Here is a 12,836-nt window from a genome sequence, read left to right as displayed (position 1 = left end):
CACTTGATGATGCTACAGCCCACATGTCTCTAATGTGATTATGGGAGAATTGCTCTGGGGCAGCAAGCATCCTTCTGTTCTGCTTGTCCCGTGCTTAGCACAAGGGGAAGCGAGCCATGATGCCACAGTAATGCAGGCAATTATTCATACTCACCCCACCTTTTACTTGAAAGGAAAGTAGTCCTAGACCATATGGTTGAGGGCGTGCATGCATGACCTTAGAAGATGCCCAGAAAATTGGAGGAGGGTTAAAATAATGTAGAATACTGAGGGGTTTTATTCCTTCCATTTTTAATGTCAGTTCCCTGGGGTCACATGAATGGTTGTTGGAGCAGTGATGCTGCATATTACTGTGGTCCACGTAATAAACCTCTCACCACTTACACTTAACACTGAGGAAGATGATGAATCGCTCACCCAAAGACCAAAAAGTGTTCTGCAAACTGTAGGGATGATCTGGTACCTGGAGAAGAGGTAGAGCAACCATTCAACCTCCCTGACCTTTCAGTCCTATTCATACCAGGGAATGTGACTGTCTCTGTTACCTCACATTCTCCTCCACCACTCTGCTGCCTCCTCTTGCCTGCTCCAAACCTCCTCTGACCTTTTTCTCTGCTAACCCTCCATCCCTGCCTGACATTAAGAGGAGCAGCCTTACCCACACAACTTTTCCCAGACAAACAAACAGCAGGCTCATCCGTGGTTCCAGTCTGCATCCACGGGGTTTCATTGTTCCTCCTGAGCCTGCAGGGAGGATGCTCTGCACAGCTCAGTTTGTCCAAGCCCTCTAGAAAAGCTGACGACAGCTGGCCATAGCTCTGCCTCTCCTGCAAACCTCTTAATCCCACAGGAGCATCACTCTCACCCTAGCACTGCCTCTGTTTCTTAGCAGCTTCTTGGAGGGAGATCTGGATCTCATCACAGGCAGCCGTAGCAGTAATAAAACCTTCTTTACTTTGGCAGGACCCAACACTGCTCCAGCAGCGATAAATCCTGAACCAGAGGGCAATTTGTCCTTTTTTAACCAATGCAGGCTTCAGAAGGATTAAGCTGGTCTCATGGAAACTGGACTTCCTCCAGTCTCAGAGACCTGTGGATGTGCAAGAAGCTCCCCCACATCAGACCAACCCACAGGGATGAACACAGGGTGGGGTGCCCCTACACTGAAGCCAAACCTGCCTGTGAAGAGCTGAGTGAATTACCATCTTTATTTCTTAGCTCAGCACTTTGTGAGTAGGCTTAAGGCTTTTCCAGAGGATTTCCCTTCCCTTGCAGTTTCTGCTCACATGAACTTTTGTTCTACCCACCCCGATTCCAGTATTCTGGGGATTTCTCTGCTCCCCTTCCCCAGTGCCACAGCTGAACTGCCTGCTGCAACAAGGCCACCTGCGCCAGGCAATGTCACTGTGGGGTGACATAGCGTGTCCTTGCGTCCTCACCCTCCCTGTGCATCCTTCTGAATGACCTGCAAGCTGTCCCTGCATGCCACCAGCTGCTCTCCATCATCACGTCCCTGGGGGGACGCTACGGCAGCACCCTAGAGCTTGGATTCCGTGCAGCTTCCAGAGTGTTAGCAATGGGAGGTAGCAAGCGCATCTCTGATCCTGTGCTAAGCCTGGGCACAGCCAAATCCTCCCTTGACCAGCCTTTGTGACACCCCCACCCTCCTCCCCCAAAGCAGCCACATGCCGTGCATCCTGCTGTCGGACTGCTCCCACCCCTCCCTGCGCTGGGATTTGCTCCATGCCAGCAGGATCTATTACCTCACACACAGGATTTATCCCCTTTCCATTCATCCCCTCACCACCAGAGCCCGTTTTTCCCTACGGCATTGCATCACCACCACCTCCCCTTGTTAATTCCGCTCGTCCCCACGCACTCCTGCCACACTTATTTTAGTTTTTCACCCAGGTCCATAGTGGTGAACCCGCAAACAAGGCTGCAGCGAGTCCCCGCTGCAAATGCCTCTGTGGATGACACTGGGGAGAGCAGGGCCGAGCATCCCCTGGGGAAAGCCGCTCGGCCGGGGCCCAGGAGGTGCCCTTCTCCAGCGGGGCGCTACCAGGATGCTCCAAGCAGGAGGTGACGTCCCAGTGGGGGGGACACAAGGAGAAGGGCTGAGACACAGAGGAGCTCTCCTGCGTGAAGCATGTTCGGGGGGAGACGGGGGGCTGCAGGTTGACCTTCCCATCCCCTAACTCCCTCCCTGCCCATCCCTAGTCCATGGGTGCCCCTCTCCCCGCCCTCCCCTCCTCCTTCAACTCCAGCGCCGAGGAAGCCGAGCCGGAGGCAGTGCTGAGCCGGATATGCAGCGACTCCCCGCATCCCTCCTTGTGAGTATCCCTCGCTCCTCCTGATGCCTTCGGAGGAGACCGATGGATGGACGGGCAGCCAGAGGCGGACTATTTGCAAAGCTAGGGTGGAGGGGAACTTCTTCTAATATCTCCTTCCCCATCCTCTGTCTTCATCTCCTCTTCCCCTCCTCCTCTTCCTCCACCTCCTCAGGCACGATACCCTTATAAAAAAAAAAAAAAGGTGGAGGGAGGGGGGGTATGGGAAACCTGCTGGCAGGTGGAAGGAACCGGGAAATGGAATCACCGTAAAGACTAGGACTCCGGGAAAAAAATCCCCCCGAAATACCCACCCCCTAAGGAAGGAGGGAGGGAGGGAGGCAGGGCGGAGGGGCGGGCTGCTCTGCCGCACCGGGAGACCCGCTCCGCCCGCAGCCGAGCCACCGACTCCCATCCCGGCATGGGACAGAAAGGAGAAGGCCCCGACAGACCGACAGACAGGCGGGCGGGGAGGGCTGCTGGGGGCTGCAGCGCGGCCGGCTGGCAACTCCCTCGCAGCCCCCCGGCGCCTCCCAAGTGTTTCTTTCTGCTTTTATTTGTCTCCTTTTTTAAAAAAAGATGATTTCCCCAGTGGTGCCTGGAAGGCGGGTCACGCAGGCCAGCGGGCAGCGGCGGGGGGAGGCGGTGGCAGGGGGGGAGGGATGCTGCCCGCCCTGCCCGCGCCTCTGCCCCCGCCGCGGGGCCGGGGCCGGCGGCAGCTCCGCGCCGAGGCGGCGGCGTCGTGGTCCCCGGGTGTAGCGGTGCTCCCTCCTCCCTCTCCTGCCTGCCCTACTCTCCTCCCTCTCTCCTCTGCCCACTCCCTCACTCCTCTCCCCGCTCTCTCCTCGGTCTCCCGGTCCCTCTCTGTCTCTCCTGCCTTCCCCCCCACGTCTCCCCTTCTCTGCTCCTTCCCCCCTTTCTCTTTTCCTCCTGCCCCCGGCCTTTCCGTCCCCTCACCCCCATTTTTCACGGGGGGGCTTTTCGCTTTGCCAGGGCAGAGCGCGGTGACGCCGCGGCAGCCACCACGGAGAGGACACAGGACCCCCCCTTGGGCCCGCCATGCCCCTTTGAGGGGGTGGCCTGGACCCCGAGACCCCCGCAAGGCCCCCCGCAGGGCTGCTTCGCCTGCATCGCCAAGCCCCCAGCTCTCCGGCAAGCTTCGCCCGTCCTGTCTCCTTCTTCTGCCGTTTATCTCATGGAGAGCAAGAGCTGCAAAGGGGACAGTCTGCGGCCGGCGGTCCCGTGCAAGCACTCGGTGGAGAAGAAGACGATGACCAACCCCACCACCGTCATCGAAATCTACCCCGACACCACCGAGGTGAACGACTACTATCTCTGGTCCATCTTCAACTTTGTATACCTCAACTTCTGCTGCCTCGGCTTCATCGCCTTGGCCTATTCATTGAAAGTGAGTACTGAGCGCGGGGCTCGGGGTGCGGGGTGACCGGGCAGAGGGGAAGCGTTCGGGGGTTGTGCCTGATGTGAAACCCCACTTTGCCACCCAAAGGAGAGACTGCAGACAATGGCGATGGGGATTGGAAGAGCTGAGGGGCCAGAGATGTTACTTCAGGTGGGGAAGAGGTGCTTTCACTTGCTCCAAGTACCCTCAGAGGCTCCTCTGTACCGCGGTGCAGGGTGACAGGCAGGCAACACAGGGCTGCTTTGGCTCACGCTGCACCTGCAGGCACGCCGGCACTAGGTCCTTTATTTGGGATCCTGGCTGTTAAAGATCGTCAGGATAGGACCCAGCAGCATTGGATGGTCAGGCAGGCACAGTAAGAAGCAGCCAGCCAGGATCAGCCATCAGCTGGCAAGTTGCAGGGGGTAAGAAGCTTACAAAGTGCAGGGCAATCCTGCCTGTTTCTTTCTTGCCCTCTCCGTAATTAAAACACCAGAGCTCATGGCCATCTTCCCCTACCCCAAGCTCTATAAATCCCAAAGCAAGGCCTGGAGACCTGCCAGCATCATGGGAATGGCGAGAAGGTGGAAGAGAGTGCAGGGGGCTTCTCACAGTGTTGGGCTGGGGGGACAGACAGCTGTGTTGATGGAGAGGGTGATGGCGTGGAGCACAGCCCATGATGGGAATGGGACCAGGTTATTATTCCTGATAGCTGCAGGGGAGAGCAGCCCGGCAGGGATGGTGCCTGGCAAACAGGCAGCACCTTGGCAGCTGCCAGGAGAGAGGGGCCTGGGCTGCCCTCCCCTTCCCTGCCTGCCAGATGCAAAACTAACTGAATGGATGTGCAGAGAGCCTGGGGCGGCTGGGTGGCCCGGAGAGGAGCTGGCTGATTTGTTTTGGCAGGCAGCATTTAGAGGAAGGCCAGGGTGCAGACAGGCTTCGTCACAGAAGCAGATCAATTAACCTCATACAGCTCCTGTGAGCTGGACTGTGAGCACCCAGCACTGCAAGGAGGCTGCTCCTAACACTGTCAGGCTCATCAGAAAGGCTCAGAGAAAAGTCTGCAGCCCCCTGTCTCGGGCTCACTGAGCACTGGCCTGGTGGTGCCTGCCTCAGTTTCTCATTCCCCAAGATGGGAGGTGAGCTCTCATCCATTGCCTGTGCAGGAGGCTCTGCTGCTGCCTGGGTGAGGCACTTAATAACTTAAATCATCCTGGGATGAAGCATCACCACAAGCAAAGGGCAAATCCAGTCAGAGGCAGGCTAGTATGAGTGGGGGGATAAGTCCCTAAACACCCCCTGCACCTTGATCCAGCAAGGGAAGAAAGAAAAATCTGGCTTCCTCCTTGTTTTTTTAAGCCTTTCCTTGTCTGTATTTGCCTTTAACAATTGACATCTTTCCCGTGCAAGAGGCTACCATGGGTGTCTGGGTACGTGGTTCCTTGCTGCTGCAGCAATGAGTGCAGGACAGCCTGAGAACAGGGCTGACCCATCCCCCAGTGACAAGGTAGAGTAGTGTCTGCCACCCACAGAGTTTTTAGAGGCTGGACCCTTCACTATCCTTGACACGGGATGGAAGGAAGGGCAAAGCCCAGAAGTAACCTGGGGCCTTGCACTGGGACAGAGGCATGGGCTCAGCATCTGTCTGCAGAGACCTAGGGGACACAAACTCAAGCATGAAAAAAAGAGGCAGGGGTGAGGGAAGGCAAATGGGCAAATTTGCTGCAAATCAGAGAAAGGAGAAAGGAAGATGGCTGTCAAAAACCAGCCTTGGCTTTCAGGCTGAGAAGGCGGTAGCTGATGGGATGTAACCGCGGTACCCAAACAGAGGTAACGCTGAGCGGGTAGAAATAACTCTGTTCTGGTTTTGGAGCTCCCCAGTGGCTGTGACTCTGTGGCAGGGGGAAAATAGAAACAAGATGTCCCTCAGAGGCAGAGGACAGAGCTAGCAAGTGGCTGAAGGGATGCTGAGTGCTCTCATGAGCTGGTCTTGGGGTGGGTGGTGAGAGGCAATGCAGATGCTGGGTCAGTAGCAGGTCTGTCCTGGGGAAGACTGGGATGTTCAGAAAGGCAGCTGTGTTCCTTACCCACAGCTACTGCAGGAATCTTCACAACACCCTAGCCAGGCTGGGTGTTATGGTTATTTCTCCAGAAACATTTTTTCTTCTCTTTTACTGTCAATAATGTTTTTCCCAGAAGTTCAGAGAAAACAGGAGCAAGAAATGCCCTGGGAACAGATATCCCTTTAAACAGACTTCTCTTGTTCCTCTGCCATTAAATGTAAGGACATTTGAGCAGTAGGCACTTAAGTCTGGCCTTTCTAGGATGTCTGTGCTCTGAAGGGACTGACTAAGGGGTAGTAGGAAGAAGAATGAAGCTGCACCTTCCTTTCCCTGAGCCTCTTCTGGGACCCCTGACAGCAGAGCCCTCAGCCAGTGGAACACAGGTTTCCTCAAGAGCCATCGGTGCACTGATACCATTAAGTGGTTCCTGGGTTATAGCTTTTACACTTCCTTTAAATAACTGAAACATCTAGCAACTTCAGGAATTATCGTTTTCATTATCAGAAATAGCATTTTCAATTCCCTGTCATAAAGGTCATCTGCTTCTGACAGATTCATGCTGTTAATAAAGCAGTATCTCCTTGGTGACCCAGGTCCATGAGATGTTTCAGTATATATCTTAGCACACCCTAGCATTTCCTCTGGTTTCAATAGCATAATTCCCACCCTGGAAGACAGATATATCCTTGGTACACTTGAATATTACTGTGAAGCTGTCTCCTTCCTCATGCCCTATTTTATTGGTTTCAGCCACCTCTGGGAAAACGGGCATGTCTGCCTGGCCTTTTGCATGCTAGCTACAGCCTTCTAGGTTTCTTTCTGCAGGGAAATACTATTTCATGGTGATAACCATTTACTAAAAAATATCAAAAACCCCCACCCCAGCACCAAAGAATTTGTGAAGAAAGAAACACGTTTTCAGGTGAGGGTAGAAACTGTGACATACAAAGCAGGTTCTGTGTGTGACAGATGTCACAGCCAAATACTCTGACCAGGAGTGCGGCAGTATGCCTCATCTTTATTTACCCCCATAGCAGGCCAGATCCTCAGCAGACACAGCTTCCTGGGCTACAACAGGGTCACACCACTCATGGATCCCTCCAGGGGTCATTTCTAGCATGTCAGGCTTCTCAAGGTCAGCCTCCCAGAGTGCAAGCAAGGCACTTGCATCTAATCATGTGTGCTGGACGCTGGGGGAGGAGAGATCAACAGCAGGACCAGGGAAGTTAGAAAAACCCTAAAGGAACCCTAACCCCAGCCCAGCACAGATAAAAGTATCACTCCAACAGCAATGCTGTGGATTCAGTTGATTTTGATCAGAAGCAAATGTTGTGGTCTGATATTCAGCAGCTCCCTCCCTTCCCCTTTCTCAGCTCCAAGTGGTAATGAATGATGCATCAGTGCCTGGTGGCAGGAGATCTCACTTCAGTTGTTCAGAGCTTCGTCTCTGGAGACTGTTGGGGTGAGCCAAGTCCTGTGTACCCATTGTGCCATGAGGCAGTAGATCAGAGGAGCTGGGATCTGAGATGAGCTGCAGTTTGGATGCCTCGCTGTGGCTCTATAGAGATAGAAGATGCCAAGCAGTCTTGCTGGCTTTTTAAGCCTCACAGCATTGCTTGCAGAGTTTTCTTGCCCCTTGAGGTCATGGAAATATGCCAAGCTCTCTTGCCCACTTTCTGCCCAGCCCTTAGCACACAGCTGTGGGCACGACTTTTGCCCTCCTCTCTTGCCACTTGTTGATCTTCCTTGTTTTGAGTGGAAACAGACCAGCACAAATCCACAGCTATTTATTAACCTGAGAGGCTGCTGCACCCAGCCTCTCAGGCAAGCTCTCATCCTGCTTTGGGGAGGGAGCAATGGTTTATGGACGTGGGTGAAATGCAGGGGTGATGGTCCCGTGATGCCAGTGCCGGTGTGGTGGAGGCACGTGGGCTGGAGAGCTCTTGAGCAATTCACAGAGCAAATAAATCCAAGGATCGCCTCCAGAGCTCCTTCTGTGCAGGGACATGGAGCTCTGAATAGAAAATGGGTTTACTGACAACCAGCTGTGGACTTCCAGGCTGCCTTAAAAACAGCCTCATTAGACTCGTTATCAACAAACCATTTGTCTCCTTCTGCAAGCTGAGGCAGCACTTTTTACTAGAGCAGCAAGTTTGCTGCTCCCAAAAATGAGAGGGGCTGAGAGAGGGGAAGTGACTGCTGGGGGTGGTAGGAGCCAAGGGGAGCACTTGGAGAGGAAACAGAATGTAAAACCCCAAGGAAACAAAGGGCAGAGGATGGTGAGGAGAGGGAGGAGAGAAAGAACCCTTGGGCACTGACACGCTGGAGGTGTGGGAGGACACAGTGAGATGGAGATATTGGAAAACAAGGTGAGCAGCAGGGAGGTGACAGGCAAATAGGGATGGATGGATGGATGGATGGATGGATGGATGGATGGATGGATGGATGGATGGATGGATGGAAAGGCCACCTTTTGTTGGTGGGAAAGGAGAGGAGGAAGGTTTCCATGTTAGAGCACAAAAGCTGGCTGTGTTTCACATAAGGATAGGCATGGAAGAAGAAAGAAATTGTGTAAGTTCCCAGCCCGGATCAGGGGTGAGCTCTGCCTTGTCCACGGGGGGATTTCCAAAGATGCCGCCACATAGTGCTTGGAGGTGCCCAGGGAAACTCCAGTCAGCAGATGTAATTGTCCTCACACTCCAGTCATCTCAGTGCAAAGCAGGGCCAAAAGTCCCCATCTAGTTTTAGGCAAGGTGAGTAGGGTCAAAGGGATGATGAGAAGAGCCTGTGGCTAAGAAAACACCACACCTTGGTCTGGGTGGGGGTTCAGCCTTGTGACCTTGAGGACCTGTCCCTCACTATGCTTCATCTCTCTGGCTATGGAAAGAATCAGCTTCCAGGGCTCCCAGAAGCTCGTGCACCAGCTGCCAGCACATTATGATGATGATGGCCACAGGAGCATGAAAATAGGAAAAGCTGAAGCTGGGCTATAAGAAAGACACCAGCATCTCCTTAAGGACAAAACAGGGAAGGAGCTGAAACATTTATCTGCTCTCCAGGAGAGCTCCTCCAAAGCCTGGCTTGGTTGCCACAGCAGGATATTAAAGAGAGACATCTGGAAGCATCTGGGGGTGCAAAGCCATGCAGGAGGAGGCAAGGCTGCCCTGCAGAGATGTGGGAGGCTGGAACTGTGAGTGGTGTGTAAGGAGAAACTCCTTTTCATTGCACTTTTATGCCGTGGGGGCCCTTGCACTTGTCTGGTGCTTAGAGGCTCCACTTCAATGTAAATGATTATGGGCAATCAGGGATGATTTTCATGAGGGTGACCGCTGAAGCCACAGGGGTTAGCAGGAGTGTGTGGGTGGAACCAGCTGGAGGTGCAGGGAGAGGAGGCAGCTGGGTGCCCTTTGGTAGGAGTCAAAGGCAGCCACTGTTTGGACTCAACAGGAAAAAGAAGAGATAGAAGGGATAAAAAAAAGGAACTATGGGGAAATGGTGTCACTGGGGAGAGGGCAGCCTCAGGCACCCCTCAGCACAGCAGCAGCAGCATGACAGGAGCAGGGCCAAAGGGAGAGCCATGGGAAAGTCAAGGAGAGGTTCTGCTGAAGTGTGTCGTGGGAAAGGGCTAAAGCACCAGTCACGAGTGTGAGCTGGTGCCAGGTGGGGATGCTGCTGGGAGAGGCTGCTGGGAGCACTGCAGAAGGCTGAGAGTGGAAATTAGGGTTGTAGGACGCCCCAGGGAGAGGAGGAACTGGAGGTGAGGAGTAGGAGACAGCTCCTAGGGCCAAGAGGAACTGGACTCACAAAGGTAAAGTGGCTGCAGGAGGGTTGCAGAGCTCGGTGTGCCGGCCGTGCCGGTCTGCTGGAGAAAGCTCTGTCTGACAGCAAACGCCAGCTTGCCTGCGGCAGAGAGCGCCAGGTTACAGTGCAGGAAGGGGCAAAAGGCATGTGCTCCATGTCGGTTTTGCCTGAGGCAGACCCACCGCTGGGAAGAGGAAAGTGTGTGAGAGCTTCAAAGAGTCTTCTGGGAGCAGCAAGCGGGATTTCTGGCCTGAATCCAGCACCTCTGGGGCTTCTCACCAGTGTGTGAGGAGGTGCCAAATGTCTGGTGCTGCTGAGCCCAGGGATTTTTGGGAGGATGTTAAACTTACTGAATAATTTCAAATGTGAGTCATCCTGGACATTCAGCTGACACAGAAAGGCATGTGGGCTCCCAAGCTGCCGGCTTGATGTGTTCCCAGAGATCATCTCCTCTGCTGAGAGCTCCAGCCAAGTGTGCCCCAAAGAGACATGCAGTTTGTGACTGTCCCTCTTCCCAATCCCAGAAGGATGTTGAGCTGAGCACTCCACAGCAGGGCCATGGCCCCAGCTCAAGCTCCAGGCTCCAACTAGCAGGGCACATCAGAAGCTGAGGACATGGCACAGTTTGATTTAATACAAGTATGAAAAATAGGTTCATTCTTGCCTATGTGCCTGCGAGCACCAGATCTTGTGGGTCTCATGCCAACAGCAGCTTCCCTACCCACAGTACAGATCATGGGTTGCTTGTGCAGAGAGGTCCTCAGTGGTGTCATGGAGAGGAAGAATGTTGCTTGAGGGTCTGAAATGCAGTTTTGGAGGACCTGTGAACCAGCACAGGTCAGTGAGAACAGGGGGTGCAGCAGCCCTTCCCTACATCCAGCAGAAGGCTTTCAGGACAGCCCTGCAGGTAAGCACTGCAGGAGGCAGAGAGAAAAGTCTGTAAGATGTGGTCTGAATCTGTTGCAGTGTCTTTTTGGAAAGCTCCTAATCGATATAAGCTTTTTAATATTCCTCGGTCTGACTCTGGTGCAGCTTACCACCCACATCTGGTGTCCAGCCAGCAGTGTCCAGCAGGGCTCTCACTGCTGGCAGCAGGGCAGGCCAAGGGCTCGCAGCCCCAGTCCCCACAACCCCCACCCCTGAGAGGGCAGTGGGGCAGGCCCTGCCACACCCTGGGTACCCTGCTTGGATATGGGAGATGGATGAGGGGTCAAGTGTCCTGGTCCTTTTGTCCAGGTCCTTTTGTTCATCCTTGTGGCTCCAGCTGCCTGAGTCTGCTGAGTACTGGCTGAAGGGGAAACCTGGCGACAGGAACATATTTCTGCTAGGAAGCAGTGGAGTCTGACCTCTCCTCTGCTGGGTTCCAACTGCAGAGCTGCTGCTGGTGGACAGTGCCATCAGCTGCCTGGCTGTGCCATCACTGCCTCGTAGTGCCATCTCTGCCTGCTCGTAGCATCATTGCCTGGCTGTGCCATCTGCTGCCGTGCAATGCCATCATTTCCTTACAGTGCCATGTGCTGCCCGGCTATGCCTTCTGCTGCCTGGCAGTGCCATCCACTGCCTGGTAATGCCACATGCTGCCTGGCAGTGCCATTGCTGCCTGGCAGTGTCATCTGCTGCCTTGCAGTGCCATCTGCTGCCTGGTAATGCTGTCGCTAGTGCATCGGCAATGCCCGCTAGTAGCATTGTTGCTGGCAGTGCCGTGCACTGCCCGGCAGCCTGGAAGAGGTGGGGACAGGCCAGTGACACGGACATGCACAATCATCGCCCACTGCAGAGCTGTCCCAAGGAAAGCCCATAAAGTCCCATAAAGCCTGCGGGATAATGAAGGGAGCCGACTGTGCTGTCAGAATGGAAAACTGCTTGTGGCAGAGATGCTACACAATCCGCATAAGACCTGCAAAAGGAAGGGAACTCATTAACCCAGGACTACTTAATATGCTGGAGGCTCGTGCACAGCCCTGGAGCTGCAGTAGGATGCCGTGCCAGCTTTCACCCGCTCGGCCCCTCAGTGCAGATGGAGGCACAGGGATGCACACCAGACCTGCAGCCTTCTCCCTTGTGGGGGTGGGCCCAACCCACACTGCAGGGCCAGGGCGCTGTGACACGGTGGGAAGTGTGCTTTAGTGCCTGTGTGCCCGGGGTGTGTACAATGGCATCCCAGTTCCTTTGTGCACCTTCAGGCTCCAAATGACGCTGCCCCACTCTGGGGACCGTGGGGCTCTGGTTTGCCTGGTTGGTAACAGCAGTGGGTGACTCTTTCAGGTCTTCTCTGCTTCCAAGAATTTCCAGCCCACAAGGATTACAGTGCTTGGCTTCACAACCCATAGCAGAGACGGGTGCAAACCTCACCTTGGGGTGTTTTATGGCATCCCAAGTGCTCAAACACAGAGGCCCAGCCCAGCCCTCACAGTGCACCTGTACAGGTAACCACATACAGGTACACTGGGTTTTGTGGCTGTTGCTTGAAACAAGTCATGTCTTTCATGCGTGTTGCAATTACTTTATTTAATTATCTTTTTGTCTCAGGTCCGGGATAAGAAACTCCTCAATGACTTAAATGGAGCAGTTGAAGATGCCAAGACAGCCCGGCTTTTTAACATCACCAGCTCAGCCCTTGCCACCTTCTGTATCATCCTTATCTTCATCTTCCTGCGATACCCTCTCACTGACTACTGAGTGAGGCCAACAGCAGCTGCTGCCGCCAAAATGCCTCTATGCCAGAAGTGTCTGCAGTTTCTTGTAGCAAGGACACACAAAACAAGCCAACCACTACACCTTGATTGCAAAAAAAAAAAAAAAAGTCAATTAAATACATAAATAAATGTTAAATTAGTTTATCAGCCCAGCTGAGCATACCTTTCTTGCCCTGAAATGGTATGTGAACAGCAGAAGGAAAGAGTCTCACTCTTACACATGTACAGGAAGAAAAACAGACCAAGAAATATTTGTTTTATGGCCAAGAAGCTGTGTGAAAAGAGCGTGCGAAGCCCAGAGCTATGCACGCTTAGTGGCAGACAGCTGAGCTCTAGGAAGCATTGGGGTCCTGTGGAGCTGAGACACATACAGTGATGGATGGGGATCATGGCAGGGCTGGCTTGCAACATATCAGGTGTGTTCAGACCGCCCCACCACCCCCAGCTTGTGGGGGTTTCTTTTCCTTTTTTTTCTCTCTTGAATTTCATCCACTGGTTCAAACAACTCCCAACCCCTGGAGAGCTGAAGGTGTTAGGAATTTATGCT

The 12,836-nt window shown here is 53.9% G+C and overlaps 1 protein-coding gene across 1 annotated transcript; it reads left to right on the top strand.

Annotated features, from left to right (window-relative positions):
• Window positions 1-2,223: 2,223 nt before the first annotated feature.
• Window positions 2,224-12,582, top strand: IFITM10 (interferon induced transmembrane protein 10; the record flags this gene model as incomplete). The annotated part of the gene is made up of 3 exons (XM_084207228.1): window positions 2,224-2,333; window positions 3,324-3,738; window positions 12,123-12,582. 3 exons carry the CDS (start codon window positions 2,224-2,226, stop codon window positions 12,270-12,272), a joined length of 675 nt encoding a protein of 224 aa, XP_084063354.1. The 3' UTR covers window positions 12,273-12,582.
• Between the last annotated feature and the right edge of the window lie 254 nt (window positions 12,583-12,836).

Source organism: Fringilla coelebs (assembly GCF_963513975.1).
Source record: "Fringilla coelebs genome assembly, chromosome: 6".
Taxonomy (NCBI): domain Eukaryota; kingdom Metazoa; phylum Chordata; class Aves; order Passeriformes; family Fringillidae; genus Fringilla; species Fringilla coelebs.
Note: the sequence above shows the minus strand (reverse complement) of the source record. Positions and strands in the feature narration are given on the sequence as shown.